General features: G+C 45.2%; 1 protein-coding gene across 1 annotated transcript in view; it reads left to right on the plus strand.

Moving 5' to 3' along the window:
• SRBD1 (S1 RNA binding domain 1) overlaps positions 1-17,932 on the plus strand; it is a 212,677-nt gene that overhangs the window by 49,127 nt on the left and 145,618 nt on the right. The window contains exons 13-15 of the mRNA XM_066595552.1: positions 1,836-1,993; positions 4,717-4,813; positions 12,082-12,189. Coding sequence (XP_066451649.1) covers positions 1,836-1,993; positions 4,717-4,813; positions 12,082-12,189 — 363 coding nt within the window. The remainder of the gene's footprint in view (positions 1-1,835; positions 1,994-4,716; positions 4,814-12,081; positions 12,190-17,932) is intronic.

Consider the following 17,932-nt stretch of genomic DNA (forward strand, 5'->3'; position numbering starts at 1 on the left):
CTACAGTCACCATAATATGGATATGTTATATATATCATAATAAAATAAAATGAGCCCTTATATGTAAATGTTAAGCTCAAACATGACTATTCTGTGTGCTTGGTTGGGAGGTATGAATTACAATATGAGCCTGTATTCACAACCTACACACCTAAAGAGCACCTACTGGGCTTAGCCTTTAAAACAAAATACGAATGAGGTGACTAGGTAAAGGTTTGTGCATGAAAAATCAATAGACGCATATTTTATTAAGTCTATGCAAGAAAAATGAAGCCTGTATCTATTATTTTTTTGCATTGAGTCTTCCTTCTTACGCAAGAAAGTCTTTGCTCTGCTCTCTGACATTCAAGTTTCTGTCCGGGGGGGGGGGGGGGGGGGGGTATTCCCAGCACTGATCAGCTGGTCTCTCCTATGAATGTGCACAAGCTCAGCTCCCCTCCCCTTTCCTCTTTCAGAGGCTGTGTAGCATAACCACACCCACTCAGTACTACACAGCTACCTCTCTGTCTATGACATTTTCTTTCTGAGTAGCTGTTGTCTTTTCCCTGGAGTGAATTCCTCTGTAATAGTAGCTTTCTCTGCTCTCTGTGCTCCTTCTCTCCAACATCCCCTCACACTGTCATACAGTGTCTGTAATAGCTCAGTGGGGGAGGCCGTGAATGCACCTTCACAACCAGGGAGTACAAAGGTGTGCATAGCCTTTAACCCTTTCCTTTGCAGAGTGCAATGTGAGGTACCCCATACTCTCTTTTTTTTTTTTATATAGGCACCATAATTGTGCGGCCTTAAATGGCAAGACACTATTTAAAAGTGCTAGATAAGGTTGCATATGCATAACATCAGCTAAAGCAAACAAGGATATGGATATATATATATTAGGAATATTTCTCCGTACATCGCATTTACCTTTGTGGCATTTACCTGGTAAATACTTCACATTTCATATTTTGTTTCCTCCGCGTGTGTTTTTTGACCAAATATTCTCCTTTTACCCCCTAAAACTCTGCCATGTGGTGTTATAAGAGCTTTCAGTGAACACGCCGTACCAGGACGCACTTTCCACACTCTCTCGTGCCAGTGAAATAGTTTATTATTTAGTGACAGGTGGGGAAATATTCACATAGATTTGTGGAATTACTGGCCTGTTATTTCATTACATTTCTTCACCCCGCCTTCTACAAGTCATATTGTCTTTCACGTCTGAAAACCTGAGATTGTTGCACTTGGCAGCGGCCGGCATGTTTTTGTAAGATTTTTATGCAGATAAGATTATGAAGTTTATACTGAAATATCTTGGCGTTTAGTCTGTCGGATCCTGCCATATTAGTGTCGTTTTCTGTGTCAATACTGGCGTTATAGGATACAGGCTGGATTTTTGGGCTGAAGTGATAATGTGCAATTTGCAGCTGTAATGGCTTCAGGAAAAAGAATTAAAGGGGCAACTTTGGTATTTAGTTAGTTTTTTTAAAAATTTTTTAATATGGCTGTAAGGGCTCATTTACGCGGGCGTTATGCAATTTTAGTCCGTGAAAAACGGACACATTTCACGGCGCGTGCAAAGTTTAACTTGACACTTAAAGGATAGCTCATCAATAGTAAAAGTCCCACAAAACCCCTTTACTGAGTTAAGCACAACAGTTTATTTGCTTTTTCAATGCGTTTATGAAGGTAAGATAACTTGTTGCAGGAAGTTGTCAGAGTTAGATTAAACTTTCTACACCTGCGCCTGTATACAGAATACTTCTCTACTGACTCTGGACTCTCGATGTTACCAGTATCTGTGAGTTGTGAGTATATAGTAGCAGTCAGCTTACATGTATGTTGTATTCCCACAGTTCAAAACTAACTTCAGATGCAGAGAAGGAATCCATCATGATGTTTGGGAGAAACCTGCGACAACTGCTGCTGGCGAATCCAGTCCGAGGGCGAATTATAATGGGTGTTGATCCGGGGTATAAGCATGGCTGTAAACTGGCCATCATCTCCGCCACCAGTAAGTCCCAATACTCTGCTCTACACTGTAGGTTTTCCATATAGCAAATTTATGATTAAATGAGTCAAAAACAATTCCAGTAACTATCAGTCTTCAGGGGAATATGGGGCGTGAGTAATACGGTCACTAGTGATGAGCGAACTTTTGAAAAGTTTAATTTGGTCTGTTCACCGAATTTTGGCAAAAAGTTCAGTGCGGAACAAGATGAAACTTCACCAATACCCCTAAAACTGGTGTTTAAAACTGTCTTAGGCCGGGTTCACACGGCAGTATAAGGTTGTGTGAGTTACGCAGGGTTTTACCACTGTGGAGCCGCCGGTGACCTGGCCTATCGCAACCTACGGCAGTGAAATTGTACCGCGCATGATCGCATATCTCACGCAGGCTGTCGTGTGCAGGCTTCCTGTTTTTTTTCTTTTTGTTTAAATTTACCGTGTTGTCGCTTTGCAATGGCGTGAATATATGCCGCCCATACGCAATTGCATTGCTTATCGGCGGCATTGATTACGTGCCCATTAAGAACAATGGCTCTCTCGTGCGTAATATGCCGCAGAAGAGAGCATGCTGCATTCTTTTTTTTATTTGCCTATTATACTATTCCTACGTGCAACTGTGAGCAGAACTGCGTAAGGCAATGTGTATGCGAATTACTGCATAGCACACACGGTAATATTACGCTCGTGTAAGCCTGGCCTATGGGACATAAGGACAATGTAGGTCACTCTTAGGTCACCTTTGAGTGTTTCTAAGCTGTTGAAAGCAAAGTTCTTTTTTTTTTCTTCTTCTTCTCTTCCTTCTTTATTTTCTTCTTCTATTTCTTTTTCTTTCTTCTTTTTCGTTCTTTTCAAAAGATGATAGAAAAAGGAAAAATAAGAATTTTGGTTGGTTCTTCCAAGACGAACAGCCCGAGGTTCAGGTTCGCTCCATACCAAACTTTTGGCACAGTTTGACCCGATACAGGGTTCCACTGTTCCAGTTTGCTCAACACTAATGACCACCACTAGCGCTCACACAGGGGTTGTCACCCATTTTTCTTAAAGCTGGTTATTCCCTTTAATCAAAATCCACTGCACCTGCTAGACTGCCCTACTGATGGTAGATATTTGGGGTAAGAAGTATGAGATTCAAGACTAAATGTTATCCCCTATCCACAGGAAAGGGGATAACTAGCTGATTGGTAGAGGTCCAATTGCTGATAACTCCCAACGTTTACAAGAACAGAAGTCTTGAATGTGCCCGAATGAATGAAGCGGCATCTGAGTATATGCTCTGCTGCTCCATTCATTCCTGTTGGACTGCCGGAGATAGTCAACTGCTTGAAGTCGTCAATCTCCAAAAGTACCATTGAAGTGAATGGAGTGGCGGTGTGCATGCTCAGCTGCATTTGTGGACATTCAGGCCCACCGTTCTTCTGATTGGTGGGGGACCTAGTACTCTGATATGCACCAATTAGGTAGTTATTCCCCTATTCTGGTAATAGTGGATAACTGTTATTCTTGGCTCACCTCCTTTAACCACTCAAGTGACGCATGTTTTCGTTATTTACAGTCCCTTTTTTATTAGCAATTTAAATTGTATGATTTTTTTCTGTACTTGGGAGTGTAATGTTTTTAAAAATATTTAGTGCAGTTTAGGAGATCTGATGCAATGGGATGCAGGCAATCCCAGCAGTGATTTTTGGGGAAAGGCTTGAAATATAAGCCCTTCCCTGAAAATCATCCCTATCTGGTGTTAAAAATAAAAATATATATATACTCACCTCTCTGCCGCTGTCGGGGTCTGGTGGGTCTTGCAGCTTGGCTCCCCGGCATCCCCAGCTAGCTTGGGTAGAAAAAAATATATATACTCACCTTTCCTCACCCGAAAATCCTCCCTAGCTTGTGTTAAAAATAAAAAAATATATATACTCACCTGTCCACTGCTGTCAGGGCCTGGCGGGTCATTGAATTCTATGAGTGGACCGAGCGCTGCCTGTGATTGGCTGAGCGCTGTGACCAATCACAGGCAGCGCTCAGCTGTCACTTAAGGAATGGCTGAGGGCTGCCTGTGGTTGGCTGAGCGCTCAGCCAATCAGAGACAGCGCTTTCAGCCGGCGTGGATGTTTAAATCCCCGTTGGCTGAAAGATCTTCAGTACAGAGCTGGCGAGACCCGCCAGACCCCGACAGCAGCGGACAGGTGAGTATATATGCTCTTTTATTTTTTTTCTAGACTTTTGGGATGATTTTTGGGGAAGGGCTTATATTTCAAGCCCCCCCCCTTCCCCTCCCTGAAAATCATCACCGCGGTGTGTCCCCTCCTCAGTGAACACAGTGTTCAGCGATGAGGGGACTGCAGCGGGGATGAAGGAATCCTCTACCACTGCTGTTACAGCAGTGGCAGCGGATAACAATCATTGCCCATTGATTTCAATGGGGCCCGAGCCGCTCTTGTGCGTCGTCAGGCATTCCTGACGACGGAGTCCAGCAAGGGGTTCCATTAAAATTCCCTAATTCTTCACTGCAGAACCCTTACAATAAAGTCCGCCTTTAGAAGTAGCAGTCTGTTGTATAAAGGGAGCGATTCTGACTGATGTTCTGTTAAGACATTGTTCAGAACACAATCCAGCCATATACTAGGAGCTCCTGTTCCCTCTCCAGTATACAGCATAGTTTGTTAGAACTGGAGGGACACTTTAATCCTCACTGAATGGCATCTAAAGTCTCTTATATATATTTTTTTCCAGATCAGATTCTCCATACAGATGTTGTGTATTTGCACACAGGACCCGGCCGCGGCATGCAAGAGGCTGAAAAAATTAGAAAACTTTTGCTGAATTTCAAGTAAGCATGCATGTTACCCTTCTGTTGTCCTGCTGAAGTCCTGGTTGGACACGGAACTGAAGCATGCTTTGTATGCAGTTGATGGGTTCTGCCTCTAAATGAGTCATTTAAGTCAAAAACCCATGCTACAAAGATTTAATATGGTCGCATTTCTTCCTTCTTAAAGGGGTATTTTATATTCCATCATAGCAAGCTATCCACAGGACGGGGGATGACTTGCTGGTCAGTGGAGGTCTACGTTCTAGAACTCCCACCAATTCGGAGATTTCAGCCCCACGCATCGCAAAGTACTAGCAGCGGAAACTGCATGCTTGCCTCCGCGCCAATGGGACCGCCGAAAGTAGCTGAGCTCTTGAACTTGGCAGTTTATGGCGGTGTCATTAAAATGACATAGGCACCAGCAGGACCCCCCCTTTCCTGGGATCAGTGGGAGTCCAAGCAGTTGGATCTCCACCGATCTTTAAGTAATCTTCTATCCTATGGATATGTTTTGGTTGAGTTCATGGCAAAAACGCTGCCTGTGGCCTCATGGGATCAATGTTCAACCATTTTTTTCAATTCTGTTTTTGGTATCGCTACAGATTGTGGTCAAGCATTAGACATCGCTTTTCTATTCCTGATGGAAGCGCCTTTCCTCGACATGTAAATGATGTATTGGTAACTTCTATTATTGTGCATTTGCAAGGGATGGACGACTTGGATTCCAAAACAATTGGCATCCTTTATATCATTATAGGGGTTGTCTAAGGTTAGTAAAACATGGCGTCTTTCTTCCAAAAACAGTGCTACACCTTTCTACTGGCTGTGTGGGGCATTGCAGTCCAACCTAATTCATTTCAGTGGAGTTGAGCTGCAACAGCGGATACAACCCATGGACAGGTGTGCTGCTGTTTTTGGAAGAAAATAGCTATGTTTTTACTATTCTGGACAAGTCCTTTAGGTTTCTTGTTGAAAATGGAAGATTAAAATGAATCGCTGCCCCCAAAGCTTAAATGTTTTTGGTTTTTTTAAAATGCTTTTGGGGTGTTATCAGCATAAATCTGATGAACTATCTCGGTTGGCAATATGTGGTGCATTTTCTGTCAATGGGTACAGCCAGCTGAAAGGATTTCCTGTATTGTGTACACTGAATTGCCCCTTTTTATTACAGATCCCCATCTACTATGTCTCCCCCAAAATAAGACCCTGTCTTATATTATTTTTTGCCCCAAAAGAGGCACAGGGTCTTATTTTCGGGAGATATCTCATACTTAAAAAGCAGACGCCGTCCGGGTCCTTCCCGCTGGTCTCCGGAGCTCTGGTGCACTTGCTTCAGTCCTCAGCAGTCGGCAGGACATCGCTTCCTGGTAATGGAGTTCGTAAACCCCGCCTCCAGGAAGTGATGACTCTGATTGGCTGAGCCGCGGCACTCGGAAACCAATCACAGCCACCGCTTCCTGGAGGCGGGGTTCATTAACTCCGTTATCAGCAAGTGATGTCCCGTCGGCTGCTGAGAACTGTAGCAAGAGCACCAGAGCTCTGGAGACCAGCCGGAAGGACCCGGACGGCGCCTGCTAGGTAAGTATTCCTTTTTTTTTTTTCCAAATGTGTAGCTAGGGTTTATTTTTGGGTAGGGCTTATATTTCAAGCTCCCTTCCCCCAGGCAGGGCTTATTTTCAGGGTATGTCCTCCTTTTGGGGAAACGCAGTAGTACCGTGTTGGGCCTCCTTTGGCCTTCAGAACCACAGCAGTGTGTTGTGTCATAGATTCCACTAGGTGTTGAAATTATTTTTCAAGGATATTGGCTAGAGATGAGCGAGTAGTGCCTTAGCCGAGTATCTCCCCGCTCGTCTCTAAAGATTCGGGGGCCGGCGCGGGTGACAGGTGAGTCGCAGCGGGGAGTGGGGGGGAGAGAGGGAGAGAGAGAGATCTCCCCTGATGCTCCCCGCCCCCCGCCGGCCCCCGAATCTTTAGAGATGAGCGGGGAGATACTCGGCTAAGGCACTACTCGCTCGAGTAATGTGCCTTAGCGAGTATACTCGCTCATCTCTAATATTGGCCCTTGTGGACAGGAAGCTTCCTGTAGTTTTGCACAGATTAGATGGCGGCGTTAAACAGTGGGCAGGAAAGCTTCATCGATTCATGCCGCTTGTGCCAAATTCTGACTCCCATCAGCACGGTGCACCAGAAATCTGGATTCATCTGACCCATTGAGGTTTTCTACTGCTCGATGATCCTAATTTTTCGATCTTTTGTCCACTGGAGTCCCAACATTCCCTTTCTCTTAGACTGCAATGGCGCAGGAACTGGTCGTCAGCTCTTCTAGCCTATCCGCGCTAAGGAACCGCAAGTTGTGCCTATGTTAATTGGAGCACCAGTGTATTCAGCTGCAGTTTGCTTGGCTATGCAACACCTCTTTGTAAGAACAATTCTTGACATCCTCTTCTGACCTCTTTCTTCAATGCATTACGTATGTCCCTGTATGTCCTCGATTATACCCTTCTCTGTATACTCTATACACCACCACATTAGTCAACCCACCAGGTTGGCAGTGAAATCCTGGCTTTGGCTAGTCCATCACTGATGACCCGGCCTCGTTGGAAGTCGCTCAGATCGCTGGCTTTTCCCATCTAATGTGGATTCGCACTGGTCAATGAAAAACTCGTCACTTGATTTTGTTTAATCTGTTTATTGGTTTTCAGTTAGATCACCAGAATAACACGCCGGCGTAAGGAATACGGCAGTCAAACATAACAATGATATGAACGCAAATCGGCAATTGATTTTATGCAGCACTCCAATTGTGAAAGGGTCGGTGTCTCTAATATAGAGGCCTTTCATTGTCTATGGAAGCCATTGTCACCGTAGACCCCTGGAGAAGTAATCTCAGCGATCATCTTCGGATAGCGATTGCCGCATGACGCTTAAAAAGAGTAATTATTCTCAGTAGGTGATTGATTTTTCCCTCTGAGTATGAGGCTCATATCTTCATTCACCAGCAAAAGACATTGCAACAATTACATGGCGGGCGAGAAGTGGCAATGAGCGTCTGAGCACGTCGCCTGTCTGATAATTAGAAATAGGTTAATTCGCAGGGCAATACATAATAGATCGCACAGTAATAATTAAATCTGAGCTAATTATCATGTTTTCAGGGCAATACCTATCAAAGGAAAAGTTGTTGGAGGGATAATTGGAGAGAGGCTAATTGATCAATTATATGTTAATTACATTGACCCGTCGTTTTGTGGGCTGCAATCCTGGGTAATTGTGTTTGCCGAATACGATCATGAAAGCTAGGTCAACGTGTAAAGATGAAGAACGCACTTAATGATTTCGCATCGCCGTTTGTTTATGAAGGTGAAAGTTTTATGCGTTTATATAGACTTTGTTTCTCAAAGAGCAGAACTTTAGTGTTGTCACGCGTGAAGCAAGGTGAGTCGGGAAGGGTTTGGATGACTACTGGGAAATGTGCGATATGGAAATATGACTTAAAGGGGTTGTCCGTTTTTAACGTGAACCTCTGATTTTGGGACCACGTTTTGTCCTAGGATCAAAGGGTGGAGAGTAGAGATGAGCTAGTATACTCGCTAAGGCACATTACTCGAGCGAGTAGTGCCTTAGCCGAATATCTCCCCGCTCGTCTCTAAAGATTCGGGGGCCGGCGCTGGTGACAGGTGAGTTGCGGGGGGAGAGAGGGAGAGAGAGATCTCCCCTCCGTTCCTCCGCGCTCTCCCCCCGCTGGCCCCCGAATCTTTAGAGACGATCGGGGAGATACTCGGCTAAGGCACTACTCGCTCGAGTAATGTGCCTTAGCGAGTATACTCGCTCATCTCTAGTGGAGAGCTATCTTACCTGTACTTTGTCTTCTCTTCCCGGCGCTTTCATTTTTCAGTCATCTTTTAGACTACCAGAGCATTTACGGTGTATTGGTAGTTATCGGGCGACCAATGCACTGCAGCTGCTATGTGATTGGCCAACACTGCTCACATGATCATTACTAGCCAAGCACAGAGCATTTCACAGTAACTATTATATCGCAAAAAAATGGTATCATGGCTGCCCAAAAACGAAGCACCGAGCCAGCGGAATGAAGAGGCCAGGAAGAGAAAATAAAGTACATGTGAGATACCCCTCTGTCCTCCAGTTCCGAAGTAGCATTTTTATCCAAAACTGGAGGGTCATTTTCACAATCCCCATTTGTTAGAAGGTTCTTGCGATAAGATGATCACAGGGTATCTGGTTATGGAGACCTCATCAGTCAGCTCTAATTTGTAGTACAATCTGCCTAGAAAATGCAGTAGCAGGTATTTGATTTCCCTGCAGCGCTGTCGCAGGAGACATTAGGAATTACACAATTTCATTGAACTGTTCACCTAATGCACAGATGTGCTAGTCCTCCAGACAGAGAGATGCTCTTTGTAGCTGCTTTCCACTCTAGCTAACTGGTGAAGGTCTCGAACAAGGGCATGCCACCAATGGAGGTAGAACATGCAACTGCTATGGAGCTTACAGGGTAAGGGGGCCTGGAGCCAAATGGTTCTGCTCCACTCGTTGAACCTGTATTCTCCCACTAATGAACCACCAGTAAACAGTAAAAATCTTCTTACATACTCACACAGTCACCGACCAGAATGCTCAGTCCATCGACCGACTCCTCACCCTCGTACAGTCAGCGTACAATGTGCAGGAGTCAGGGGAGGAGTCAGAAGGGGCACAGAGAGCTTCAGCTACCGTCAGTGTTACTGTGTGAGTATGTTTGTGACTGACAGTTAAAGTTTCAGCAGATGGGATCAGTCAGCGTTGCTAAGTGACAGCCACAGACAGTCTTACTAAGTGGGGGCCACAGGGTGGCACTTTTACTATGGGGGAAATTGGTGTAGCTGTAGGATGGGAAGAGTGTGCAGAGATCAGTTGTGATCTACAGAACTGAGCTGATGTATCTAAGCCTGCCCTGTTATTAAAGTTGTCTAATAGAACATATATATATAATTTTTTTCTTTCTGGGCAGGGGAAGGGCCTAATTTCGAATATTGATATGGGGCGTCGTGAGTTCTATGCATGCCTCTGAAAGTGTCTACAGCTAATTTCACATTTACGCTGGACGCTCCATTCGCACTATACATAGCTATTTTAATGGTTAGAACGCTACACACCACACATAGAACTCATCGGTCAACGAGGACCGTCAGGTGCCATTTGGATCCATCGTGTGATTGGTCCGCCACTGGACCATGGCTTAAAAACATAAATGTAAGATACTTCTCTTACAGATTCGGTGGGATCTCCGCACCTCCCATTCGTGTCGCTTACTGATATCATCACAGTTTGTTCATGTAACAGCCATCCCGACATAACCAGGACAGCCAACCATTTGGCACTGCTTTTACATGTGACAGCCAGGACTGTCACCCCTAGAGTCCCAATTCGGAAACCTGCTTGACATGGAAGTAAGGACTCTTGAAGCACACTTTCTTCCAGAGAGCCCTAAGAGTTACCTTGCATAACTGCAGGGTACGCCTCGTCAGAACTGAAAGTATGGATATAGGAGATTCATTGAAGGAGATCCCTCCGCCTCGCATCTATTCGGCTGTTTCAAAATAGCTTCTTTGTCCTTGTAAAAATGAATTCTGCAGATAATGTCCCTGGGATGGGGGGGGATCGGTGGATTTGGGACCCAGAGTAATGTGTATTCTGTCCATTACAATAGACTTATCTGGCGAACACTTAGGTCAAGTACAAAAAAATGACTGAGGCTAGTCCTCAAGTAGAGAGTTGCTGACGTCTTCACGAAGGCTATAAAACAAAGGTTATTCCTTCAATGGAGATTCTCAATATATGTGATTATATGTCAGATGTTTGAATAGCTTGTTCTTTTATAGCTTGTCTGTAGGTATCAAGGGTTTCCAAAGGGTTTTCTTGTGCCTCTTCTAGGTCCACAACCCTATGACCAATCTGCTATAGGTCTTTTCGCAAGTCTGCTATGACTCTCTTATGGGTAGTCTCCAAGTTATGGGATAGGTCAGAGTTAGTAGGAATGGTCCTTACATGGGCCTTCCCAGTCCTCATTGGAGTTTTGTGCTCCCATGTCTACTGTTGAGGACATCTGGCCTCCTCCATTAGACAGTGGGCCGGACAGTCAGCTGATGGACGAGGATCCCGAGCGGTAGAGCACCGTCCATCAACTTCTAATGGCCCATCTAGAGGATAGATCATCAATGGAAAAGAAACCAGACAACTCCTTTATGGGATTTAAAAAAAAAAATTTATAAAACACTAACCTATAGATATCACAAAATAGTACATTTACAAACTACAAATTGTCCATGTTGAGGCTTTTCTACAAAAAATACAGAATGTATTCATTCAGGAATGTTGCAAAGTCAGGTAATTTCGTATAGTTCTAAAGGGCAAAAATGGCCTAGTTCTTAACCCTTTCTAATCCACTGTCTGACGTCTAAAGACATTCTGATTAAAGGCTGTACAGCTCTGATATCGGAAGACGTCCGGCAGGGTATTCTTAGTGTATATTACTGGCCACTCTGTTGTCGGGGCCCTCTCCAGCATGTCCAATAACGCAGTACTGGCTCTAGCCAGCAGATGGCGCCATTGTATTATGGCAGAAAGAAAAAGCCTCCTAGGAAATCCTGAATCCAAAATTGGATTGCAAAGGGTTAAGGGCTTATAGTAACCCTCTGGGACCCCCTGTGGACAGCCCTGGTATAATCCTAGCAGTTGTGTCTGATACCAATGCTGTTGTGTCTTATACCAATGATGCATACTAGTACACAGTGTACATCATGCAGTTGGAGAAGCTGGTGCGGCCATCTTTGTTTCTCCAGGACCAGAGGCTCGCTTTACTATAATAATTGGTTTAAATATAAATGACCTCTATCATGGCACTTTAAACAAGGGCACCTATACAGGAATAAACTAGTTGGTACTTTGACTGGCATCCAGCTGGAAAGGACATTTGGGAAGACCATTGTGAGAAGAGCTGTGTGTGTGTCAGCTGTTCTCAATGTATCAATATTATAGAGAATGCCCTCAATGTTGAGATCCGAGAACCGCTACAATGTCTAATGTCCATTTCAGCTGGATGCCACCCACCACATACAGCCCACCCCACATTCTTATAGGTGCCCTTTTTCAGTGACTCTTAAAATACCCAATGACCGAGATACCCTAAGAGTAAAAATCCCGTCTTGTATCATCTTTAATGCATTCATCAGTGATGGATTATGACGTCAGGCATTAATCACTTTCATTGTCTTTTTTACCCCTTCCAGCTGTTATACAATCGCTATCGGAAATGGAACCGCATGCCGGGAAACAGAAAGATATTTTGCTGATCTCATTCAGAGGAAGTTTTTTGCACCCCTCAATGTTGTGTATTGGTAAGTCCTGTCTGTTTATTTCTTTCGGTGTTCAGTAATAGTAAGGCCGGTTTCACATCTGCGTTGGAGCGTCTGGTTGGCGGTTCCATCACACATCCGGCACCAAATACCAAAAGAAAAAGCGCTGGTAAAATGCTGTGCGGTTGAGCGGAAACCGAACGGACCTCATTATAGTCAATGCGGACCATTCAGCACTGTTCGCTTCCGTCATAAGACAAAGCTATTTGGCTAGGGGGATTCCCCTTTTCTGCTCCGCGAACCCCCGCCACAAATTTGAAAGCAGCCTAGTACAGGAGTCATGCCAGAAATACACTAAGTTGCTATTCAGCTGGCACCAGAACTGTGATGAAACTTGTGTTATTTTGTAACAACTTTAATTTTCACTGAAATACTATTGATGACCCGCCCTCAGGATAGGTCATGAATAGTTGATCAGCCGGATTCCGCCGCTTAGCATCCTGACCGATCAGCTGTGCGGGCGCATGCTGTCAGTGCCGCAATAATAGAGGTGGGAGCGGAAGCCTCTGTGTAGTGGCCGGCACTTGTAACCGAAGGTATGGCTCTCATTGAAATCAATGGGAGCCGTGCTTGCAGTTACAAGCGTTGGCCACTACATGGGAGGTCGGCGCAGAGGCTTTTCGCTCCGACCTCTGTGTATTTGGAGCGGAAGCCTCCACGCCAACCTTCCATATAGTGGTGCTTGTACCTGCAGGTACGGCTCCCATTGAGTTCAATGAGAGCCGTACCTGAAGTTACAAGTGTTGGCCACTACATGGAGATCGGCGTGGAGGCTTCCGCTCTGACCTCTGTTATTGCGGCGCTGACAGCTTGCGCTCGCACAGCTGATCGGTCGGGGTCCCGAACGACAGACCCCGGCCGATCAACTATTGATGACCTATCCTAATGACAGATCATCAATAGTATTTTATTGAAAAACCCCTTTAAAGGAATCTTGTCAACAGGGGTCATCCTTGTAAACTATTGCCAGCATGTTATAGAAATCATAAAGAAAGCATTAAAAGCATGTATTTATTATGGGCCATTAACCCTGCGCACCTTTTGAAATTAAATGGGTATTCCGGGCATTTACTGTGGATGACCCATTCTCAGGACAGTTCATTAATAGTTGATCGGCGGGGGATTGAAATCAATGGGAGCAAAACCTTGCTATTACACTTCCAGCTCTGACCATCGATGCGGATGTCCAGCTCTACTGCCCTGGCTGTTGGCCGGAGGATCAGCTGATCAGTGAGGGTCCCGAGCGGAAAAACTCTGTAATTAACTATTGATGACCTATCCTATTTACTATTATCAAATAGTAAATGCTTGGAATAACCCTTTAACGCTATGGTTACTTTGGCCGTGATGCTGGCCTTGAAGCCATAGTATAGTCCAGCGATGGAATAGAACTCAATGTAGTTGAGTTGCAACTTGCAAGTTACCATGACCTGCAGATAGCAAAAATTTCAACCTCACTGGATTGTTTGAGATCTGCGGGTTGGGCCACCTAACCGGTGTTGCGGCCAAAGTATCCGTGTATCACTGTATGCTGGTTAGATCTGAACAGTCCGGTAAGCATGCCCCGACAATGTCAGTTGCCCAGAGTATTCCCGGTAATCCGGTCCATTTCCCTTTGATTCACATGGATGATGTCCTCTATTTAGGGGCCTTGTATTGCTCAGAGTGTTAAGGCAGCAGTATCCATTCCTAAGCTCTCGCTCACGACCTGAAGGTTGCAGGTTCAATCCTAGCTGGAAGGTTAGCCTTCCATCCTTCTGAGGTCGGTAAAATGAGTACCCAGCTCGTTGGGAGGTAATAAATAAATTACCTGAAAGCACTGTGGAATAACTTGGCGCTATACAAATATCAAGTCCCCCTTTCCACCCTCTATATCATCTGCCGGCCACTGAATATGCCAATATTTCAAAGGTTAGAGCTGTGCCCTTTTGTAGGCAGAGTCATCCCACTACTCTGACCAGGGCATCACCCTAGGAGGCGTCATCCGCATCAATCAAAGGGTCTGCGATCTAGAGAAGACGCTGGGTGCCTGGCACAATCCAAGCATGCCAATGGGCTGTTCGGCTATAATTGCCATTTGGCACAGGAGCTTTAAACATTTAATGGGGTTGTACCACAATTGCAAGTTATCCCCTATTGTTCACTTGCTGATCGGTGGGAGTTTTTACAGATGTGAGCCCCACCAATCTCAAGAACAGGGTTTCCATGTCCCCCCTGGATTCCTCACTGTGGGGTCACTAAACAGCAAGTGGGTAGGGGATAACCTGCAATTGTGCTACAACTTGTATGCAGGGCTAATGGCCCAATATGGCTACATGTTTCGAACACGTTCTTCATGACTAATAACATGCTGACAATGGTTTACATGGGTGAGACCTGATGACAAGTTCAATTTAAAGGAGTCATCTGGATTAGAAAAACTATTTTCATATAACTTAGTAGGGAATTCTTGGTTAGGGAGGGTGTCCATATGAACCACATCCATAAGAGCCCCAGGGACAGGAAAAAACGCCCCCATAGTGTGACAGTAGTCACTGTCAGGGCTGGTCAGGGGTCTGCTAAGACCCTGCAGCTCTCCCATGCCGGCGATCATGTGATCTCCGGAACCTGTGCAGAAAACGGCAGTGCCGCTTTCTGCATCCTCTACACTGCTCTCGCTGAGGTTAAAAAGCGCTTCTGCCTCCTCCTCTGGGTCCTTGGCTGTGTCTGAGAGCCTGCTGGATTGCAGGAGCTTTAATCCTGTATTAATTATTGGCCAAGATTAAAGCCCAGGATCAAGCTTTGTTTATTTATGGCACTTGGTCTTTAATGGGTTAATAGGTCTAATGGTTTCCAGTTGGGATGACCCCGCTGGCGTTTGGCTCTGGATGGAATTGAAGGCTGTGATTGAATTCTCAGTCATTTCTGCAGCTCTATTTGCTTTTCATTCTCATGCAATTTGATTTACCGTACTTCATGCCAGAACAAACACCTGTAGATTTTCCCTTCGTCTTTTCTGCGTGTCGTGATTTATTATTCCAGTTTGCCGCTAAGTCGTTCCAGAACATGTGTCCCAGGAGCTGGCTCTCATTGGTCGCTTCCTATTCCAGTAGTCACACCATATGTCAGAGAAAACGGTGCAGATTGTGTCCCAAGTTAGGGAAAGAAAACAGTCCGTGAGTCGTCATCTTCTGTTACATTTCTTTTTTGTCATCTCATAGTTAAGTGACAACCAACATGTCCGCCAGTACAGCTTCTATGGTGGTGTTGGTTAGCTAAGACCCTGGCATGACAAACCTGCCTAGATACATGGGGTGGACAGAAATATGGAAACACCATACGGAATGCAGGAGATTTTAATCACTAGCACTGAGCTGTTTTTTTGACTCCTGCTTTCCTGAGAGTTTTCCCGCCAAATTTATGTTTACTTCAGCTCTTGCCCTGCTCTATGTGGTTTTGGGAAGCAGCTGTTAACAGCAGATGAGGGGCTCAGACCCCTAGACAATGGAACCTTGTTGCTCAGGCAGATGTTCATGTTGCATCTGTGTCATATTACCTCCACTTAAATTACATGGGATTATAAATCATATTTTAATAAGACCTATAGAGACTGATTATAAGGCATGCATTCGTTTGGTGTTTCCATATTTTTGTCCACCTTTTGTATGTCATCTGTTACCCACTGTTCTGTCTCTATGTAATTTGATTTTCTGCTTGGCACTCTAGAAAAATTGAGTAACGGCCTCTCTAGTGCCGATTCCGTTAAAGCAAACTTCCAGGGCCGGAAAAAATGTTGTCCCTCGTCATGCAGCTTGTGGAAACCTACCCTAGAATGGGAAGGGGATGGAACCTAACGCCTCACTGTTCGGTTCTGTTTGGCTGAATGATAAGCCTGACCGGAATGAAGAGCGTGGTGGTAGCTTCGCCCGTGACCCCACCCTGCATTCTTCCGTCCTATGACCGTTTTTCAAAAGCTGCACAGGCGGTGGCCATTTTGTTAAATTCCTATACAACCCCTTTAAAGTGAAACTGGGCATATGTTCATAATTTGTAAGCTATACCTGTTAGGGTCACTAACGGGTTAAAGGGTTTGGTGATTTTTTTTTTTTTTTATTCATGATGTATCTCTCTCCCCAGTATATATAAGTGACTAGTATTATCTTGGTTAGTTATTTCTTTATGTCTGAAACTTCCAGCCTCTTTTTCCTCAGATGGTCATGTGATCTCCGTTCTGACCAGCTCAGATCTACTTGGGGTTATGATGTCTGATACTAGTCAGTTTCTCAGTTTGTTTAATGCTGTTACATGCACCTACAACAGAAACTGCCTAGACGGGAACACAGACGCTCCTGTCACAGTTACTGATGATGATCAGGCAGTTCCTGTCACACAGATATAATAGTGGAAATTACAGCTTATCCTCCTGACTATACTTATGGTCTGTAGCTTATATGAGTGAAAATACAAGGTAGGCATAATTAAACTGTCCCCCCAGCAGCTACAAATGGTGTAGTCTCAGATAATTCTGTGTTGATGCATCTTCGGATAGATGTGAAACTGAAAGTAAAAAGTCTCAGCCTGAAGATGGTGCTTGATAAGTATCAGACAGGGGGCTGCACTGCATGGAAGTGGCTGCAATACACAGAGGAAACCTCCAAAGTGTGACAGGTAATCAGGGGAAGAGGGCAGGGGTGGAAAAATGTGTTTTCGCCAGAGTGGCCTTTTAAGGACTGTCTGCTGTAGCATGTGTTTTAGGGAACTGGACCACCTGCCATATATACTAAAGCCCATGCAATAGTACATTTATGGTGCAGGTTTTAGCCGGCTTGCAGAGCATTCAGCCAGCCAAATGTCAGGTCCCTTGTTGTCAGTGACTGTCGGGGGACACTGGAGAGAAAACGGAAGCCTATTTTCTGTTGCTCCCAGCCAGCCTTTACCAGCAGATAGCAGTACTGCTCCATGCAAGTGAATGGGACTGTAGCATGGTTCCCCGCATGGTGGGTGGGCTATGGGGTCAAAATGTTGGAAAAAATGATGGAGTTATAGTCCATAAAGGGGTTGTAGTCCTTAAAGGGGTTCTACCATAGGAGTTATAGTCCTTAAAGGGGTTGTACCATAATCGACTTTTAAGACCTACCAATAGGAAAGGTCTAATCAGTGGAAATTGGACTAATCCCGTGAACGAGAGTCCCGTGTCTCCCTCTTCCAGCAGTCCCATTGAAGATGAATGGGGCGGCACTGCATGTGTTTGACCTCCACTGCATTCAGTCTCCTCCTCTCTGCAGGGGGTGCACAATCAGGAGGAGAGGGGGACTTTGACATTCTTGCGATCTGTGTGGATCACACTCAGCAACAAGACCCTCACAAATCGGACTATATGCTATAGCAGTGGTGGCGAACCTATGGCATGCGTGCCAGAGGAGGCACTCAGAGAACTTCCTGCTGGCACGCACCGCCATCGGCTGCTCACCACGTTAGAGAGCAGCAGCCGCGGTTCCCCTGTCGGTATTCACTCAGCAGCGCTGATCCCGGCGCACACTGCGACGTCAATATGCAGACCGGGATTCTCCTCCCTCTCTCCTGACGTCTCCTACTTGGTTCCGCGAGAGCAGGGGGTAGGAGACGTCTGGCAGCACACTGACTATAAAGGAAAGTTCCAGCAGCACATGAAAGTAGCCCCACTCCTGTGGTTGGATCCTTCAAGTTAATGCAGCAGCCACGTACGGACTAGACCAGCTCCGTGTCG

This window comes from Eleutherodactylus coqui, chromosome 3 (assembly GCF_035609145.1).
Source record: "Eleutherodactylus coqui strain aEleCoq1 chromosome 3, aEleCoq1.hap1, whole genome shotgun sequence".
Classification (NCBI taxonomy): domain Eukaryota; kingdom Metazoa; phylum Chordata; class Amphibia; order Anura; family Eleutherodactylidae; genus Eleutherodactylus; species Eleutherodactylus coqui.